The sequence below is a fragment of the Dermacentor variabilis genome, chromosome 4 (genome assembly GCF_050947875.1).
Source record: "Dermacentor variabilis isolate Ectoservices chromosome 4, ASM5094787v1, whole genome shotgun sequence".
NCBI lineage: Eukaryota > Metazoa > Arthropoda > Arachnida > Ixodida > Ixodidae > Dermacentor > Dermacentor variabilis.
In genome coordinates this window covers 4,450,328-4,472,005 of record NC_134571.1, presented here as the reverse complement: position 1 = coordinate 4,472,005, position 21,678 = coordinate 4,450,328, and the positions used below count along the sequence as shown (strand labels likewise).

General features: G+C 46.3%; 1 protein-coding gene across 4 annotated transcripts in view; it reads right to left on the bottom strand.

Moving 5' to 3' along the window:
• LOC142578589 (BBSome complex member BBS7-like) overlaps positions 1–21,678 on the bottom strand; it is a 136,939-nt gene that overhangs the window by 14,578 nt on the left and 100,683 nt on the right. For 2 of the 4 annotated variants that reach the window (XM_075687980.1, XM_075687981.1), the window contains exons 15-16: positions 11,827–11,991; positions 7,380–7,489 (exon numbers count right to left, since the gene is read on the bottom strand). In XM_075687980.1, coding sequence (XP_075544095.1) covers positions 7,380–7,489; positions 11,827–11,991 — 275 coding nt within the window. The remainder of the gene's footprint in view (positions 1–7,379; positions 7,490–11,826; positions 11,992–21,678) is intronic. The other 2 variants (XM_075687983.1, XM_075687982.1) reach the window with 1 other exon arrangement.

Here is a 21,678-nt window from a genome sequence, read left to right as displayed (position 1 = left end):
TCTATCTATCTATCTATCTATCTATCTATCTATCTATCTATCTATCTATCTATCTATCTATCTCTGGATCGATCCATCCATCCATCGATACTCTTAGGCCCTCGCACTTACCCAAGTTGTCTACCAGCTTAGGCCACTACATGTGAGCTCCTGGTCGTGACGCCGCCATGGTCGCTCCATTGTCATCAGTCCAGAATTATATTCTGACACGTAATGCTCTCGTCGTCACACTTTATACGCCGACGCAATGGACCAAGTTGTCTGATAGGTTAAACGACTCGTCGTCATGATGCCATCGTGCTCGTATGATCTCCGCCATTGCAGCTTTGCACCCGACTCCCGTAATAAAGCCCTCGTCACGCCATCGACGTCATAAAGTGATCACGCATTTAGTCATACCGTCGTCGTGATGCCGTCGGGGTTGTTCCATCGTCATCAATCCAGCTTCTTCATTAAACTCTCGTCATGCCGTTATCGTTACGCTATCGTCCTCATACACTCTTCGTGGTACACTAGTCGGCATGTCATTGTGCTCGTACAATCGCAAAGCCATTTCAGTTATTTTGTCGCCGTCACACTCGTCGTCACACAATTGATGTGATGCTGTCGTGGTCCTTCAATTGTCGTCATTCTAACTTCGTCGTCCGCCTCTTGTGATGCAATTGCCGTCACGCCACTGTCGTCACAGTTGTCGTCATACCATTACAACCAAACCGTTCGTGTCCCGCTGTCATTTTTCCAGCGTTACATAACTTCGGGAAAGTCATACCATTGCCGCCCTACCTCCGTCGATCCATCGACGTCATTGGTTCTGCGTCATTTTATTGTAACCATGCTATCGTCATTCAATCCTGATTGTGTCGCCGTTGTCACACCGTCACCGTCATCGCGAGCGTCGTCAGAGAGCGGCTGTCGTGCATGCATTGTCGTACTGCCGTCGTTATGCCTTCCTCATCATTCCAGCTTCTTTAAACTGTTGTCGTCATGCCTTCATCAAACCATTGTCGTCATACGCTCGCGGTCATCCTGTTGTCCTCATGCCATCATCGTTATCAGTTTAGCGGCAGCGGTAGCCTATTTTATGTCCGCTGCAGGACTGAGCCCTCTCCCTGCGATCTCCAAAAACCTCTGTCCTGCGCCAACAGATTTGGACTAGTATCCGCGAATTTCCTAATTTCATCGCCCCATCTAGTCTTCCGCCGTCCTCTACTGCGCTTCGCTTCTCTCGGTACCTATTCTTTAACCCTAACGGTCCAACGGTTATCTAACCTGCACAATACATGACTTGCCAAACACCATTCTTTTCTCTCTTCTGTCAGTACCTATTCTGTAACCCTATTAGCCCAACGGTAATCTAACCTGCGCATTACATGACTTGCCAAACGCAATTGTTTATGTTAATGTGAATTAGAATATCGGCTATTACCGTTTGTTCTCTGATCCACAACGCTCTCTTTCTGTCTCTTAACGTTACGCCTATCATTGTTCATTCCATAGCTCTTTGTGTGGTCCTTAACTTGTTCTCCAGCGTCTTTGCGAGTCTGCAAATGTCTGCCCCATATGTTAGCACCAGTTGCTTGCATTGATTGTACATCTTTCTTTTCAATCATAGTGGTGAGCTTCCCGTCAGGATCTCACAATGTCTGCCCTATGAACTCCAACCCATTTTATTCTTTTGTAAATTTCGTTCTTATGATGAGGGTTCCCTGTGAGCAATTGACCTAGATAAATGTACTCCTTCACAGACTAGAAACTGACTGGCGATCCTGAAGTCTTGTTCCCTTGCCAGGCTATTGAACATTACCTTTGTCTTATACATATTAATCTTCAACACCGCTCTTACACTTTCTCTGTTAAGGCCCTCAATCATCTTTTACAATTTTTCCCCGGTGTTGCTGAACAGGACAATCTCATCTGAAAACCGAAGGTTGCTGAGATATTCGTCATTGATCCTTACTCCTAAGCCTTCCCAGCCTAATATCCTAAATACTTCTTCCAAGCATGCAGTGAATAGCATTGCAGAAATTGTGTTGCCTTGTCTGGCCCTCTTCTTTATAGGTATCTTTCTACTTTTCTCGTAGAGAATAAGGTACCAGTGGAATCTTTGTAGATGTTTTTCAAAATATTTACGTAAGCCTCCTGTACTTCTTGATTAAGTAATCCCTCTATAACTGCTTGTATCTCTACTGAATCAAATGCTTTTTCGCAATCTATGTAACCCATATAGAGCGGCTTATTGTACTCTGCGGATTTCTCGATAACCTGATTAATGACATGCATGTGATCCATTTGCAGAGTAAACTTTCCTGAAGCAAACCTGTTCCCTTGATTGATTAAAGTTCATTATTGCCCTTATTTTACTAGAGATTATTTTGGTAAATGTTTTATATAATACTGGGAGCGAGCTAATGGGCCTATAATTCCTCAAATATTTAACGTCTCCCTATTTGTGGTTTAGTATAATGTTTGCATTCTTACAGTTTCATGGGGCCCTTGCAGTCAATAGGTACTTCATATATAGAGCCGCCAGTTTTCCAAACATTATGCCTCCGCCATCTCTGATTAAAATGACTTTTATTCCATCTTCGCCTGCCGCTCTTTCCCGTTTCATGTGTTACAAGGCCCTTCTGACCTCATCGCCAGTTATAGGAGGAAATTCTGTATCCTGTTCATTACTGTTTCGAATGGAGTTATTCTAAGTTTTCTGGGTATTGTACAAGTCAGTATAGAATTCTTCCACTGCTTTTACTATATATTCGAGATTGCTGATGATATTACACTGATTACCTTTCAGTGCAAGCATCTTGCTCTGTCTTATGCCAAGTTTCCTTCTCACTAATTTCAGGCTGCGTCCACTTTTTACGGCTTCTTCATTCTTTCTCACGGTGTAATTTCAAATATCACTTATTTTCGCCTTGTTGATCAGTTTTGACAGTTCCGCGAATTCTGTCTTATCTTTTGAGCAGGTCACTTTCATTCTTTGTCGTTTCATTTTTAGGTTCTTTATTACTTGGGAGAGCTTGCCTACTGGTTGCCTTGGTGCCTTGCCTTCCACTTCAAGTGCTCCCTCTGAAGCCATCCTAGTTACGGGTTCATTCATTACCTCTATATGATCTTCATCTCTCTGTTCTAAGGCTACATATTTCTTTGCAAGAACTCGCCTTAATTTGTCTGCTTTTACCCTTACTGCCTCTAGGCTCACCTGTTTCTTCTTGACCAAGTTTACTCTTTCTCTCTTCAAATTGAGGTGAATCCTAGCCCGCACTAACCTACGATCACTGCACTTTACCCGACCTATCACTTCTACATCCCTCCCGGCCACGGCGGCCGCATTTCGATGGAGGCGAAATGCGAAAACACCCGTGTGCTTAGATTTAGGCGCACGTTAAAGAACCCCAGGTGGTCAAAATTTCCGGAGTCCTCCACTACGGCGTGCCTCATAATCAGAAAGTGGTTTTGGCACGTAAAACCCCAAATATTATTATTATTACTTCTACATCCTGCACTATGCTGGGATCGGCAGAAAGTATGAAATCAAGCTTAGAACGACAGAAAGCTGAGCTAGTTGGTAAGGATTCATTATGCAAAATAGAAGTGAGGCGTGCAGACAGGACACAAGAGTAGAGAAGCGGAGAACACGAACGCCGTGCAGTGTAGCGGTGGCCACTGTGGCTGAGCGCCTAAAGAAGCCGGTTTCGAGAGGGACGGACGTGATTACAGAAAGCAGTAATAGCAAAAAAAAGAGTAGTGGTTATTCCGTATATTCATTCAGTGTCGCACAGGCTTAAAAAGTTGCTAGTAGATATGATGTTAATGTTGCTTTCACTGCTCCCAATGAGCTAGGTAAGATATGCGCTGCAGTACAGAATAGGAAGGAGCGGGTAAAAGGCAAAAAAATGAACAGATGTTTGTCCAGTTAAGCACAATAAGAACAACAGTTTTACTGACTGTCGTGTGGGTGTGGTTTATAATATTCCCCTTAGCTGTGGCCAGTTCTACGTAGGGCAAACGGGACAATGTATCAATCAGAGGCTAATGGAACATAAAAGGTCGTTAACCGGTGGATCGCCTTCTAATCTTTCGCTACATTGCCGAGATTGTAACTGCACGCCAGAGTTAGATGAATGCGCGATATTGTACAGGCATAAGGATGAAGATACGCGCCTTATGGTAGAGGCATGGCATATCTATAATGGTGGAAGTGCGTGCGTGAGTCAGCCTTCGATTACTTTACACAAGGAAGAGATTAAGTGCCTTAACAGTTATCTCTCGCGTAGACCGGCACGCGTACCCGATTGACACGTGGTGTTACCATTCCTGAGCATGCGCAGATGAGTTTTGTGTTTTCTTTCTTTTTTTCGCCTCAGTGCTCCCTTCAGTTGATAGTCGGCGCAAGGCGGATTTAAAGTGGTGGCGAAGGCTGGGCCGAAAAGTGGTTTAGCGCGACTGCAGCACAACCAGAGGATGGGGGGCAAAACACTCATATAAAGAAATGATAAAGCTACAAAATTGGAATGTAATCTGCCAATAGAAAAGAAAAAATATATTAGCACCTTGTTTTATGAAAGAGGTAAGTCATTTTATTAAAACCTGGCAAATTTTGTATTTTTCCAACACTCTTGACCTGCCCCCTATTCATGAGTGTGCGGTGCATTACAGCGCGTCTTTGCAGGCCTTGTTTCGATACCCGGCTAACCCGGCCACAGTGGCGGGAGCTTACGAAGCGATTTCTTATCGCCAGCTGTCTGCGATGGCGCGCCTGGTAAAGCGTATGAATTTAGCTCGCCGGTCTCAAAAATGCTCCTTTTGCGAAGTTTTCGTCGTCCTTGTACGTCGCTTCTTTGTCACCGTTCGGTAAGATTTGCAGCCCGCTGCACCGCTGCGGCAGTTTTCTCGGTTTTGTCGTTTCCTTCGGCGTGCGGCCAGTGCGAAGTCTTTTTTCCGTCTTTGCACGCTTCACGCTCTTCTTTTGAAGCGCTTAGCGCTTCATTTCAAGATGAGCTTGCGGCATGTGAAGAAACGATGCTCCGTGGTACACTGCGACAGCGTGGATAGTACCATTGGTGTCACGCTACACCGATTCCCGCTGGACTTTTATCTGGCTATATTGTAGCGTACAGTACACTGATTACATGCTTTACTGCCCCGCGAATGTCCTTGCACTTCACTGTACGCTGTACTTCATGTGTACTTTTGTTGACGTAAAATTACTTCAAATTGATCCGGCTAACGACTAGAAGTACTCTGGAGATGGTACGCCGGCTCAATGTATGGTATTTGCTCCTACGTTGAGCACGTTTGAGGGTGCTAAAGCTGGCTTTAACATTGCCTTGCAGATGTAAACGCACCTGCTGTATTCTTTCAGCTGAAGAAATTAAATGTGAAGAATAATCCCAGTGTGCTCTATGGTCTGTGTTGATGCGCCTACTTATGTCATGTTATGTTTGCTTCAATTGAAGCTGTCGTAGCATTGTTTTCTATACTTTTCAATTTCCTAACTGACAACGTTCGTGGCACTTCAGGGCTTTTTCCTATCTGCACTGTGACTATTGAGATGATTAGCCAACTTAAACAATACTGCTTGTGCTGCCTGTGACATGTATTTTTTGTTTGTGTGCCAAGGGTGTGCTTTGTGACTGTATTTGTTTGGTTGCTGCAATAAACAATGAATATGAAACTATGAAAACCATACTTGCCGTACACTCTATTGCGAACTGTGCACTTGAGCCAGTGCTTTGTGTATCATACCTTGCTGTACTCAAAAGCTCTCAAAAGTACTAGCACCAGTATTTGCACTACGAATCATGCATGCTTCGCCAGTGTCTGGAAGTGTTGCTGCCTTTCTATGCTGCCCCTCCTTTACCAGTCACTTTCATTGCGTTCCCAATTGCACATTAACAAGGCCATAACTAGCAGGAACTCGAGCACATTTGACTGGCAAAGGTTGGGGTGCGCTGAAAGGCAGCAACCTTCGAGAGGTACGGGCTCGAAAACGCGGATTCTACAGAAAGACCGCTTTATAATTCGCGCCAAAAGCATACGTATGCGTGACGTCATTCTACGTCACGTTTGCGTAGTTTGCCCCCCAAAATCCAGGGGGCGCTGGAGTGCCCACGAGCCGCCATTTTTTGGACCAATGGGCGTCTATGGAGCCTTCGCTACCAGTACATCTACCTTGGTCGGCGTTCGTGTTGTCCACTTCTCTACTCTTGTGTCCTGTCTGCACGCCTCACTTCTATTTTGCATATGAAATCAATTTCATTTCCTGCTTCACCCGCAGAGCTTAACCAGGTCCATTGTATGTTGCTACGCTTCCTGAAAAAAGGTGTTCATTATTCGCAGCTTACTCTTTTGTGCGAATCCTACCAGCGTCTCTCCTCAAGCGTTCCTGGAATCGACGCTGTAGTTGCCAATTGCTTGTTCACCAGCCTGCTTTTCCCCCATTTTTGCACTGAAGTCACCCATTACTGCAGGATACTTAGTTTGCACTTTTCTCAGCGCTAATTCAACATCTTCATAAAACTGATCTACTCCCTCATGATGGTGACTGGATGTTGGAACGTAGGCTTGTACTACTTTTAATGCATACCTCTTATTAAGTGTGATTACGACTACTGCTACCCTCTGATTAATGCGGTAGAATTCGTCAATGTTGCCCGCTATGTCCTTATGGATTAGGAATCCTACCCCGTATTGCATCTTATCTGGGAGACCTCTATAGCAGAGGACATGGCCATTTATCAGCACTGTACAAGCCTCACCAGTTCTTCTAATCTTGCTAAGGCCAATGATATCCTAACATTCCTAGGGATAGTTCTAGTAGTAAAAGCATAAATACCCAAGAAAGTGGACGGGAAAACGGCGCCGCTGTAGCTCATCTGGTAGAGCATTGCACGCGTAATGCGAGTACGTGGGAACGTTCCCCACCTGTGGCAAGTTGTTTCTTCATTCACTTTCATTGTCATTAATTTATCCTTTCTTTAATTCAGTTAGCAAGCGCATGTAACTTCCCCTAAGTTTTCCTTGGTGTCGGTGTTTGTTGGCTTCTTGTGATATGATTAGATAGATAGATAGATAGATAGATAGATAGATAGATAGATAGATAGATAGATAGATAGATAGATAGATAGATAGATAGATAGATAGATAGATAGATAGATAGATAGATAGATAGATGTGCCCAAAGTAGGCAAAGAATGCTGATCACCACTAACATTTGCGCACTAATAATTTTACAAAGGTTATCACGAATGTCTGTAGCAAAGCAGTGAGTTGAAATCGCTCGTAAATTGTGCAATGTGGAGGCGAGCAAGGCCTCCACACTACATTGCCTTCTTTCTTAAAGGCTCCGCTAGAACGCGCAACACAAGTAAACGCACCACATACGATGTCCAATCTGATCTTTTTCCGAGTGGCCTGCTTAGCAAGGAAGTCCTTCAGTATAGATATTGTCGAAACGCTGTCGGATTTGAATATTGCTTCGCCACGTCTGAAAAAAATAACAAACATGATGCATCATTGCACTTACCGCTGGCTTTATTCTTGCATGCTGCATAATTAACTTAATCAATATCAAATGCCAGAGAACTATATTCTGACTGATCGCTATGCTTGTGGCGCGGAACTCATCACTGATTGAATTGATAATCCTTTTTTCACTCTCCATTCGTCCTCAAGGTAGATATTTGTTTTCTTTTACAACATTCCCAAGACGTATGAATGACCGTTGGCACTCAAAAAGAAAGCGTCCATTAAAGCATCAGAAGTTTTCCATCGCGGGCTCAATTTTTCGCTCAAGTAACGTATTGCATTTGTCTCAAATGTTTGGTGCTGTCCCGATAGTTAATTATCGGTAAATCACGAGGTTTTACAAAAGAAATGATGAAAGACCTCTGGAGAACATTGGTGGCGCCGTGAATAGCGGCAGCTGTTGCCCGTCGTTGCCAAGGCTTCATCTTTGTTGCTTTATTGAGCGCTCTAATCGACGGGGAATATACTTTACTCCCTGGCGATTTAAAACCATTTGTTCCGGTAACATACGAGTTGAAACAAAAGGACTTCTTATTTCAGATATTATTCAAACGACTATGAACGCAGCTACGCTCGAGGGAACGATGTTCACCGAGCAATATCAATAGAACTAAACTATACTATACGGCTCCATTATGCCGGAAAACAAGAATGCCTAAAGGGCCCCTGATTAGGTCTGGCCGTTTTGAGCTGACAAGCGCAGAGCATACAATGCGCGACAACGATCGTGTCTGCGAAGTATTACATCGCTACGCGCTGCGGAAGGATCTGAAATTTCAAACCGAACGCCGTTTTTTTTCTCTTTACGGCTGCCGCGCTCCAAACCGGAGGATGACGTAGTCGCGGCCCTACGCCTACGTAGTCGTGTCCGCAGTGTGACGTCGCTCGTGGTGATGCGCGACTTCGAGAATTATTCAAGACAACAACTGTTATCTGTGCGATCTGTTGCTTGAACTGACGAATGGAAGTTTAGAGAAATAATAAAACACACAAACGGAATGTGCGCGTGTTTTTTGTTTTACTTCCCACCGAAGCAAGAGAGATGTACTTTCGCTTCGTCTGCTTGTTCCCACGGTGGTGCGGTCAAGTGCTTAGGTACCGAAACTGCCATTTTCTACAGTGCTCCAGCGCGTGATCATGCTCTGCGATCCGCTTGTTCTTGCTCAGTATTCGTGTAGCATTGAATTATACCGCTAGTCATGTTTCCTTGTGCACAGCGGGCGAAATCGTGCGCTCCCCGAACCAGACCACAGCTCGCGCGTGACACCATGAGCGGTATTGCGAGTGCCGAAAAAAAAATTCGAGAAAAAAAAATGAAGGTGGGGCCTGTGACGTATGTGTCACGCGATCCTCGAGGTCCGGTATGGGAGAACGCAGGGATGGAATTTAGCTTGCGAAGGCTAGACGGGCCGAGTGGAGAGAGGGTCCTGCTTAGCAGTGGAGCCCGCCTGCTGAAATTATGGGTTCACGGCATTGAAATATTTCCATCTCGGCTATTAATGGGCCGATATGAAATTTTTTTGCGGCAGAACGCTCCCTAGAGGACATGTTACAACTTCCAGCGTATAACCAAGTTTGCTATGGGGCCTGGTGAGGGGCCCTTTAAACGGACCACGAAATTCTTTTGACGATTTTGTACAAACGTACCGAGTCGTTAGAGCCTGTCCTCGTGATCATCAATTGACACATTTAGGTGCTCCGCGTGAAGCGTGTAATTTAATATAAGGTCTTATAAATGTACATTGCTGCTGATCGCAGCACATCACGCGGCTGAATTTCAAGCCGCCCCTACCCATTTGACGTCACTTACCCCAATGACCTTAGTAGGGCGAGCTATCCGACTGGCTGCCCAGGGCGCGTCATCACATTTTTCCAACTTTATGGTGAAAAAATGTTGTTCGTAATAGTTGGCATGTTAATTTGTTTCTATAAAAGGAAAGTGACAGAGAGAGAATGCACAAAAACAATTTCTCACTACAATTAAGCACGTGCGGCACCCTGAAAGCGTCGTCTGCTTGTGTTACAACGTGCTCCATATTGAAGAGAGCTCCGCGGTCAGAGTCGGTCTCACTCTTTTCGCGAGCACCATGATTCGTTTTTGTTGCCTTGTAGGCTGCAAACGTAGCGACTGGCAATATGTGAAGCTGCGATATCGTGTCCCTCTGCAAGGCAGCAGACGAGCGGACTGGCTGCGGCGCATCGGACTGCCGCTATCCGATCGGCGCCAGAATTTGCATGTTTGCGGCCGTCACTGTACTCCCGAGTATTACTACCGGAATAGCGGTTTGCGAGTCCGGTATTAGGGTAAACCCAAGCGCAAGGGGACAGGGCCTGGCCGTTTGACCATGACGGGATGAGCAGGAGCGCCAATGTGAATGGCCTGCATGGTGCAGCCACCTGGTGGCACAGAGCGCAACCACACACTATAGCAGTAACGAAATGTATTCTTTTTTGCTGCTGGTGTAAAATTTTCGCAGGAGTGTAATCGTTAGCACGTTGTTTTCGTAAATGTTTAAAATGTTTTATACTTGGTTAGAGCAACATTAGCGGTTTGTTTGGCTGGTTAAGCTCTGCACCAACAGTGGCTTGACCGTGCAGACCTATCAGGCCGCTCACATACGTCTACGCTAAAGTTCCTTCATCAGCTTGAGTTTATGTCTCCAGGCATCCATGGAAACGCCCAGCTCGCCCGTGGTTACTGGAACATGAGATACGTTCGGCGCAGCGAGAGAATGCTCGCAACGCACGCTGCTTCGATGGCTTTCGCTTGGGTCGACTGCCAAGCAGCTGCCGGAGAGGTTGGAGACTTCGCGCGCTCGCTCCTAGAGAACCGGAAGTCGACGACACGACGTGCCATCATGACGCAGAACCAGTGAAGGCGGAGCTTAGCCCCGATCACTCGGCCAACGAGTTGAGGAGAAAATGCGTGGCTATGGAGGAAGGTATCATGTTCTCGCCCGTAGCTCTCATAATATGAGTCCTTTCACACAAATTGTGGTGCGAATGATTAACATTAATTTTACCCTATACGCGTCTACAAAATTTCTCCGAACCATTTCCAGGGCCTTGGACACTAAAGGCAAATACTAAGTCGACGTGGACTGTTGAAATACCATTCCATAAACCTCGCAACGCTTGTTTCGCGCCAAGAAAATACTTAGTTTACGAGAAAATTGCATCTTACGGGTCTGAATACATCTACCGCAGTTCAAACTTCCCGCTGCCGGAGGAATCGTGACGTTGCATACGCCATCACCACCCTTTGCTGCCGTCGGTGAGTGAAACGGCGCCAGACAGACGGTGGTACCGAGCCAAGGCAGAGCAGTGGATTCGCCGCTGCAGCCTCTTTTTGGTCAAGTGGCATAAACCCACAGAACACCTATATAGATAGACCGTTCAGGCACCCCGCGACGTCATATGTAAGTTGAATTTTCTGCTACTTGCAGTTTGTGCGAGTTTCGCGAGCCCTCAAAACCAGCGCACCACAACGCGATGACGAAAGTACTCTGAAACGCGAACACGTGGGCGGCGCGGAGTCGAGCGAAAATGAAACCTTTCGACAACCCGCTTTGTTGTCACGAGTTATTTCAGAGAGTTCTTTTTCCTAAAGGTGAAATAGAGCTGGACAAGTAGCATTTTATTTCGGCTTACAATACAAAGCACGGATATTTTTTTGCAACGAGTGGTTTAGTACTAGTGACAGAATTTGAATGAGGAGTGCTTTCGTGATCGCGCAAGTACTTTAATGTCCCGGGGGAGTCTCTAATCACGTCCGGCATTTACGTCAATTTCTCGATTATTAAGGCTCTGTGCACGATAAGATTGGCGCCTCAGAGATTGTCGAGAACGAATCTGTTATTTTAGCTTGACTTAATATTTGCCTGTAGTGTCCCGTTAAGTTTCACAGTTTCGAGTGATGCCACACTACATGACGTGTACGCAGTATAATGTAACTCTGGCAATGGGATCATCTTTAAACATGTCCGTTTTTAATCGATCAAATCGACGGCCGGTTACGGCACCAGCCACAGTTTCGCCATGTTGGTCGTGAGCGTGGTGTAGACATTGCCTCCTCATAAGCGCGCTCTTTGCGACGATTTAGTTTTCGCTGCGTGTGTACACTAACTCGTCAAAGTGCTTGAGGATCTCATGATTATGACTCGCAATGACCTTGTGTACATACAGCGGCGAGCATTTACACAGAAAGTTTGCTCATCCTGCGTACAAATGTCTGCTGATTGAAGCTGGACGGTGAGGCCGGTTAGTTTTCAGCTCTGGTTGATCAGTGCTGCCTACCTGTAAACGCAAGCGAGCAACGTCCCGAGGAATGTGGAGACAAAGTGAAGCGTGGCCGAGTCCGTCACCGGCGGCCTCTCGGCCACCTCCGGAAGGCTCAGCACCAGCCAGGCATGCATCTCGGCCAGGCTGAATGGACCGCAAAGTTTCAGCACATTCAGTGGCCTGCAGGAAAAACAATCTGTGAGACCACAGCAGGCGGGTGTCGCGTTTGTTCTCTTCGAGCCAACTGCTGCTGAAAGGAAGGAACGGCTTTTGAGGTCAGGCAGCGCAGTAAATCACTAAGTTTGTATTATAATGTTCAGGCTGTGCTGAGTTGTCCGTGCAACCGATTGGTACACGCTACTCGTCAGCGGTTCACTTCAACCACGTATTGGCTGCTATGGCAAAGTACTTTCAACATGTGGCGACATGCACCCTTAAAATTACATTTATTTTGCTCTATTTTAATCTAACTAGCACATACTGAGCCTTTTGTACGTTTCTGAAAATTGATTTGAAAAGCTGTGTTACAGCTGCAGCTTGCCACACCCTGACGATTCCGATTTTGAATTTTATCATGAAAACCTGAAAATTAATCTGCCGGTAAAAATGTTTCTAATAATAAAACTAGCCCCCTCCCGCACCCCCGATGCCTCATCTTAAGAGAAAAAAAAAACAGATAATTACTCTTTTGACTTAGTAACCTCGAATACCTTCAAGAAATTATTAAATTTGCCAAGAGTGTTCACGAGCAAAATCTAATAATTGTCAACGTTAGCGTATCGTGATATATTGCATGGTTATTTGCACGGTGTCTCGCGGATGAAAGGAACCTCGATGTTCTCGCCGGACACCACGCCCTCTCCGCTGCCAACACTTTTAGCACTTTAGCACTTAAACCTGTATCCTCAGTAAAATGCCTTGGACTACACTTTCACTGCGACCTTACCTGGAACTCTCAGCTGAATCATGTTTCTAGAAAACCCGCACATTATCTTGCTTAATACACAATATTCCATATTTCGATTTGCTATGACATAGTACATGCTGTGGATCATGGCGTGATTAGATATGGTTCAACTGTTTGTGGTCACTGCTCAGGTCGGTAGAAAAAAAGAGAGAATAAACTCTAACTTATGTTGCGCGTTGAAAATTATTGAATATGATTTGTGCCCTGCACAACGTGATAATATTTTCAAATGTTTGGACTCCAGGATGCTGCCTTCTCCCTGCCAAACCTGTTGCAATAAAACACCTTTTGACGAGTCTGTGCAAAGTACCGTATGTTCCAGTATGCTGTCTCAGGCCAAAGGACCATTACAGAAAAAAAAAAAACACTTTTTTACGCTATATGGGAAATGTATGCCTCTATATAATGCTCCCAAAATTTTCAATCTCTTACACCCTTGCATTTCTGGCATCACAACAAGGTTCACTGGTTAAACAACTACTCAAATGTTTGTCATCTGATTGTTCCTATTGCTTTCTGACATCACATGTTCCACATTACACGGTATATTGATGTTTTTTTTTCGACTGTTGTATTATATTGTAGTCTAAGTCGAACTTTAGTAAGTACGCAGTGGTCCCCTGCTTTCTGTCAGACGGAGCCATTGAAGCCTTTGAGGCTTTGGCTGGCCTGCGGTCAGTACTGTTGTACTAATTGAAAATAAAGATGTATGTATGTATGTATGTATGTATGTATGTATGTATGTATGTATGTATGTATGTATGTATGTATGTATGTATGTATGTATGTATGTATGTATGTATGTATGTATGTATGTATGTATGTATGTATGTATGTATGTATGTATGTATGTATGTATGTATGTATGTATGTATGTATGTATGTATGTATGTATGTATAAAAATGACTTCAAAGTTCAACGGCGTATGTAAAATGAATCAACCTTGACATAGACTTCCATGACTTGCTCCGCAATGTTGCTTTGCTTACACCGCTCTCTATCTTTAACATTGAGCTGAGAATTACTAGAAGTTGCGGCAAGTACGCCATCTAATCAGGCCCCCGGTCTGGATGCGTATGATTAAATAAAACATTGACGTGCTAGGACCTATACTATATATGCCTCATTTTCACCTATTTGTTAAGCAGTTGTACATACTACCCACATTAACTACAAGTGGCCAAGGTGATACCAATATTTAACAGTGGTAACAAATCAGATCACTTTTGTTATGACCCGATACATGTCCTAAGTATTCAAACTAATACTTATGAAAAGTTCCCTGCGAGACCAATTAATAAATTTATAGAGAAGCACACGCTATTCGTCTACAGCAATGCGGATTATGCCAATTTTTGGCGCATCTATTGCAGTCGTGTCTCTCATTCGAATACTTAACGTAGCTCTCGATAACAAGCTCGTCGTATTGGTGTTGCTCGACCTAACTAAAGCATTCGCCATCCCGTAGGCCAGCAGACCACATCCTACTGAATAAACTAAAATACTATGACTTCGAAACTAAAATACTATGGGGTTGCGCCGGGGGAGTTTTCTGCGTGCAGGCGACGGACGGTCGAACGGACGGACGAACGGACGGACGAATGGGCTGGCCATACGCAGCTTCCCTGTAAAAGCAAAATACGTGATCGTTCACTCGCGAAATAAGCTTGTAGATGTGCCTTCCGCTCATGTAATACTTAATTACAATCTTTCAGAGCACGCCACTTCGTTCAAATATCTTGGCTTAGTAATTTCACTGCCATCTAGAGTGGAAAAACCACATTCATGCGCTGTGTAGTAGGCTTTCAGTGGAATGTTAATACTTACTACACGGTCATTTATCATTCTACAAAGAATCACAGGCGTGGACTCTAAGCACCTACCTTGAGCCGCTGCGTAAATAAGAACAAAAGGATGTCTATAAGAATAATAACTCACTTCTACCTCTTTCATCACAGGCATTTCAGTGTACTTATACATAATCACCATCTCCCCGCGTCCCTGTTATTGATGTGATTCTGTGTGACCAGAAATGTGGCCTCACATAATTTTAACTTACCTCCAATTCACAACGTATATAGTGACTGCCAAATCCAACTTATTGGCGCTAAAGTATGGAACTATTTGCCGATGGAACTAAAAAAAGCTCTGAACTTGAATTTCCTAACAGTAAAAATTATTTTATTGCGTAGCATTCTTTGGCTAGGTGCCTGAGGGCATTGTCTGCTTCATTCCGTTCGTGCTTCCGCTTCGTCTCGCAAAAAGACCGTAGTGCCATCTAGTCTTGAATATAAGAATTTCTGTAATACACAAATGACGACGATCATGATTTAATGGCATCTCCTTTGAAACGGGGCGGTGCCAAATAATCACTTTAAAGGCTGCGCGACTAAACCTAAGCTTTTTGAAGCACATCAACCTCCCAAAGTAGCACCAACCAGTGCCCCCCTCCTCCGCTCGGCGCGGGCGGTGGCGCCGCCCGTGCTGGCCCTGCCGTAGCAGACGACGGCTGACACGCTGCTGGAGTTCGTTCGAGCCCTGCTGGGCAGTCTTTTCAATAGAAATCTTCAGTTGGTAACTGGTCATGTGAATGTTGTGTTGGAATTGCGGAAAAAATAGAGAGAAGGACCATTATTTAAGGCGTAAATGCGCACGTTGAGAGTTCGTGTCGCTGAAACACGACGCATGCACGCGGTGTGTTAAAACACGCGCGTAATTACCAGATTTTCAGGTTTTGACTGCGTGAAAGTATGCGTACGTGGTTTCGTAGGTGCACATACGCTGGATATGACGCATGATCCATTTGCTTAATCGGACGCATAAAAATGTTAACGTTAAGAAGTAAAACTCTTAATCCTTATCAGCGGGTCTGCAGTCCTTTTCGGCCTTTCTCGGCCATTATAATAATGCACACAAAACGTGCGAGTAGCCGCTGCTCATGCCTCCAATATTGAGGACGCGTCCGGCAGCAGCCAGGATGGAGGAAAAATGCAAGAGGCCCGTGAAGAGATTTCTCGTTGGTGTTCCGTAATTCTCCTCGCACGGGCGCGGTAGGTTGCCTCAGTCGCGGGGCGCTTTTTTCGTTCCTGATTGCTTTGGTAATCTCGACGATAGATTGTCAATAAATACTGAGAAATAATTACACGCTGTTACAGCTAGTAAATGAAATGTAATAAAAAATACAATCGCGGCGAGACGCCAACTTCTGGCGCAGCACTACCGCGCCCGCGTGGGAATTACGAAACGCCAACGAGGAATTTACCGGCCCACGTACAGCTACGATCAAAGTGCAGGTTAAACCTCACCAGGCGACCTAAATAAAGTTATTCGGAGCCATCCACTATAACCGCCCTCATAGCTTTAGTCGCTTCGGGACGTTGAAAACGTTAATCACCACAAACCAAATCAATACATGCGGACGTACATTCGAAGGTAAACGACAGCATCCGCAAGTCACAGTCAGCCTTCCAAAAGCGTCGAGAATGTGTGAACTTCTGGTGCAGCTCAAAACATAGCATAAGTAAAGTCGCTTTTATGCCACAGGTCAGCTGCAGCTGCGTACACTTTCGCCGCAAGACGAAACTACATGAAACAAAGAGAGCATTCGAAAGAACGTCAACTTAAACGGGCTAAAAGCACGCACAGCATGAACACGTACACTTTTTCGAAGCGGCAGGCGTGAACTAGGCTCAAAAGAAGAGCTTCTGGGGAACCGTGGCACTTCACAAAGACGTGCGTTTTTTGCCACTTCCTCGAAGTTAGCCCGCCCGATTCGATGTATCCACACTGCTTTGTGTGTTGCGCTCGTCGGATGGTAAAGAAACAAGCCTTTTGCCGTCGCTGTGTCGGTTACGGTAACCGAAGGCGCAGCAGCAAGGCATCACATTTATGTTATCGCCCCTAACACACTCGATTTGTTCCGCTTACGCACTCGATCAGTCCATTTGCGCGTGCTTTCGTCGCGCAGGGCAAACAATGGCTGTCGGAGCGCGCTGGAAAAAAAAACTATACAAAAGCGCGGCGGCGGCGCCTGCTTCCACGTGACACTCATTAGCCAATCGGGGAGTGGAGGTGACTGGGGCGACAGTAGGCGTGGAGGAGGAAACGTCGGGGAAAGCGGGGTGGCAGAAAGATATACGAATGGCGCTACTTTTGGAAAATTGAGGGGTTTTCAAATGAATGGATGGATGGATGTTATGAGCGTCCCCTTTAGAAAGGGGCGGTGGGCTGCGCCACCAAGCTCTTGCTATTATACTGCATAATGTCCTACCTAAGTTAAACAATAAAAAAAGAAAAAAAAAACACTATGAACTTCCACAACCAAATTTTCTGATCCCCTATTGCGAACTGTGCTTTGGTACGCCTCCGTTTTTTTGTCGTTTCCCTACTTTTCTTCCACCAATCCTCCAATCGTCTCTTACTAATCCTTATTGCGGACATGTTTACTTTTCCACTGCTCTCGCTGTACCCAAGGGCTTCAAGGAGGCGAGTGCTGCCTAATTCGACCGCTGGGTAGACGTCTTCACATTCTAATAAAACATGCTCCATAGTTTCCCTAGGTTTACCGCAGGCAGCACATGCTTCTTCTTCCTTCTTATATCTCGCTTTATAGGTGCTTGTTCTACGGCATCCCGATCTCGCTTCGAAAAGTAACGAGCTTCCCTTTGAGTTATCATAAATGGTTTCTTTCCTGATTTCGTTTTTTTCCTCTTAAGTAGTTACTCATGGCAGGTTTTTTTTTCTTTGCCGCCAACCATGTGATTATTTCAGCCTCTCTGACTTACCGCTTGACGTAATTTGTTGCTGCGTTGCCCACCCTACAGGCCGCATACTTGCTGGTAAGCTTCCTTGTTCTCTTCCTCCACTGTGAATCAATGCCTTTCCTGTACAGATACCTCAACACTCCCCCAACCCATTTACTATCTTCCGTATTACTCAGTCGTTCGTCACACTCAATTTTACTGCGACGTTCCCTCACTTCAAGACTAGTCCAGCCCATTTCACCCTGCACAGCTTCATTTGTAGTCTTCCCTTGAGCGCCCAATGCAAGGCGACCCACTGACCTTTGGTTCTAATCGAGTCCTGATTGTACCCCTTATTTAAAGCAAACAACCGCTTTTCCGAAAGTAACTCCTGGAACCTATACACCTTTCCACATACCTCGGAGCAACTCGTACCTATTGCATTCCCATAATGCTGTATGCTTCAATATGGCTGCATTTATCTTTCCCTTCATTGTTATCCTGTTTTCCTGCGTTTCCATATATGTATTGCCTTCGTTTGTACATATACCAAGGTATTTATATTCTGTTACCCGATGTATTTCCGGCCCTGTATAGCCATTGTCTGTTCCCTATTTTCATTGGATACCATAACACCTGATTTTCGAACACTAAATTTCAAACCTAAATTGTTGCCTTCCTAATAATAATAATAATATTTGGGGTTTTACGTTCCAAAACCACTTTCTGATTATGAGGCACGCCGTAGTGGAGGACTCCGGAAATTTTGAACACCTGGGGTTCTTTAACGTGCACCTAAATCTAAGCACACGGGTGTTTTCGCATTTCGCCCCCATCGAAATGCGGCCGCCGTGGCCGGGATTCGATCCCGCGACCTCTTGCTCAGCAGCCCAACACCATAGCCACTGAGCAACCACGGCGGGTTGTTGCCTTCCTGTCCATAGATATTAGCCAGACGTTACAAATCCCCTCGCCCGTTAGCTACCAACACAATGTCGTCCGCATAATATAAACCTGGAAGCTGCTACTTTACTACTGTACCCGCCTGTTTGCATGAGAGATTGAATCATAAACAGATGTGGGGATAAAGCGCACCCCTGCCTCAGTCCCTTCTCATGCTCCTCATGACAATGACAATGATGTTTATTTTGCATCAGTACATGACGCGAGGAGCATGCAGAAAAAGCTGCCACATGGACAGCTTGACGAAGCCGCAGGCCCCCGCATTGGCGTTTGCGCGGCGTTAGCGAGCACAAAGGTAGTACATCATTGTTTAGAAATGTCCTTTACACAATATTGAGCATCCCTTCCCATTTCAACGCAAACGATATTTTCTAGGTAAATCTCTCTCAAAAGCTGCAGACAATCATCACCTAAGCCTTCTCCTTCCAGAATATCTCACAATATCTTGCAGTCTACGTTGTCGTACGCTCCTGTATGTCTAAAATGTCCACATACAACTGTCTGCTTTCTACTTTTGAAATGTCAAGACATTGAGTAAGAACAAATAACTTATCATCTAAGCGCCTACTGTTACGTTTCGCCTAAGACGCGCGGTATAGCCGGCGCGGATGCAACGGACGCCGGGGCTTCGTTCAAAGCGGCGGACATTTTGGCCCGTTCAGCGCTGCCGCAACGCCTCCCCGCCAAGCGCGTCCAGGCATGTTTCAATGCCACGTGTCTTCGTGTGTGCGTGTGTGTGTGTGTGCATGTTGGTGCCCACGCTTGTCAAAGCGCGGCAGCCGGGGAGAGGAGCTCCCCAACTGTGAAGCGAGGAGGTCTGACCGGCGCCGGCCCGGCGGATGCGTCACCTTCTAGTCTCAACATGCCCGAGCGGCGCCGTCACGTGCGCCCCATCCAAAGCCGTTTCTTCTTGCCCTCAACTCTGAGAGTATAAAAGCAGCTGCCCCCGGATGCCAAGAGAGAGGCTTCGAATTCTTCCGTCGAGTAACGTGCTCTCCCGTCTCCCCACTTCGGTCGACCTGACCGGCCGCTCTTTTGCGATGCTAGAATAAACAAGTTGTTCTGTTAGCAGCCGACTCATGCTTTGCCAGGACCTTCGGATGCTTCCAGTTGTGCCCCAGGCCGCCAGGCCAACGCTAGCCTTGGGGCTTGCGACCCAGATGCAACAACTGGTGCCAGCGGTGAGATTGCTACAACTGTTTGCCAGCGGTGAGATCGCGACAACGGAGGCCAGCAGCGAAGATATGCGGTCGACTGTATGCTGAGCAGCACAACGACCATCCGGGAACAGTGCAGCGAGCCCTGTGTGATGACTGGTCGCCTGCAGCGGAAGGACTGCGCTGAATTCTTGGCTGCGAGGTTTGGTGAGTGCGAGACTTTCTTCTTCTGAGTTTTGCCAGGCTTTTGTTAGTGTCAGAAACAGAGCTGGTAATTGTGGTTGTCGTTGCTGCCGGGTTAGTTTGCGGCAAGACAATAGTAGGCAGTAGAGAAAGCAGCATTCAGAGCAGCCATGGATTGGAAGTCGTTGCGCAAACCGAAATTGCTGGAGCTTGCAAGAGAGTTGGGTCTGGATGTCTGAGACAAACTCAGAAAACCAGAACGGCTAAGGGCTATTCTTGAGTTGGAAGCTGAGGATGACGAGCTGTCGGAATGCCTTGAGACCATTGAGGAGAGGAAGATGCAATAAGAGCAAAAAGAGAAAGACGAGCGCGAACTTAAAGAACAAAAAGAGAAAGAAAAAGAAGAGCGCGACCGTCAACACGCTTTGGAAATGAAGCGTCTTGAGGTAGAGATGGAACGCGCTCGTAATGGAAGTCAGGCACACGGTGCAGGAGAACGAGTATCGTTCAAAATGTCTGATCTGATGCGGCCGTTTAAGCTTGGAGAGGACATTGGTTTGTTCCTGGTTAACTTTGAGCGAACGTGCGAGAAGCAGGGGTTCTCTCGGGAAACGTGGCCACAGCGCTTGCTCACTTTGTTACCCGGCGAGGCGGCCGACGTAGTCGCTCGCTTGAAGAGAGAGGAGGCAGAGGATTTCGACAAAGTGAAATCGAGTCTGCTAAAGAAGTACAGGCTGTCAGCGGAGGCGTTCCGTCGGAAGTTTCGGGAAAATGAGAAAGGCAGAAGTGAGTCATATACAGAGTTTGCCTACAGGCTAATGTCAAACATGCAGGAGTGGCTCAAAGAAGAGAAAGCGTTTGGTGACCACGAGAAAGTTCTGCAGTGTTTCGGGCTGCAACAGTTTTATAGTCGGTTACCTGAGAACGTGCGGTACTGGGTCTTGGATAGGCCAGACGTTAGTAGGGTGGCTAAAGCCGCCGAGCTAGCCGAGGAGTTTGTGACGCGTCGGGCTCGCGGAGCTAAGGACGGTCAAAAGGGTGAATTTGGCTCCAAGTTTGAGAGGCCGAAGTTCACGCCCATGAGAGCAAGGGGGGACACACGTAGTGCGGATGCGAGTGAAAGCAGTGCGACCGAACGTAAGGAGACGGCGGCGGCCGAAGCCGAACGCAGAAAGCGGTTCGAGACGAGGCAAGCGCGCGTTTGTTATACGTGTCAGAAGCCGGGTCACTTTTCGGCGCAGTGTCCAGAAACAAAAACAAAAGTCGTGTTTTTGTCATTATGCAGCACTGACGAGAACATGAAGCTTCTCGAGCCTTACATGCGAGACCTCCTCGTGAACGGGAAAGAGTGCCGAGTGCTTTGTGATTCCGCAGCTACAATGGATGTAGTTCACCCCTCTTACGTAGAACCCGATATGTTCACGGGCGAGTGCGCATGGATCAAGCAAGCCGTGGAAGCTCGTAGCGTGTGTCTGCCCGTAGCAAAAGTGCTTATTGAAGGACCTTTCGGAGCACTTGAGACGGAGGCCGCAGTGTCATCTATGCTGCCCCCCCCCCCCCCCCCCCCCTAGTACCCGTGCCTATTTTCGGACAGGTCCGATCACCTCCTGCGCGAGAAGGGGCTTTTGTTTGGTGAGGCTAGCGTTCAGGCCTTAACCAGATCGAGAGTTCGGGAGCTCGCTGCAAAGGCGGTAGTTGCGGGGCCGACGTTGTCGAACAATGAGAAAGGGTCGGAGGCGCAGCAAGCTGATATTCAGAGCACATCCGAACTGAATAAAATTGAGCCTGTAGCGTTGAAGGCACCAGATACTCGAGAGGACATGCCCGACACGGGAAAGTTAGAAGAACTATCTG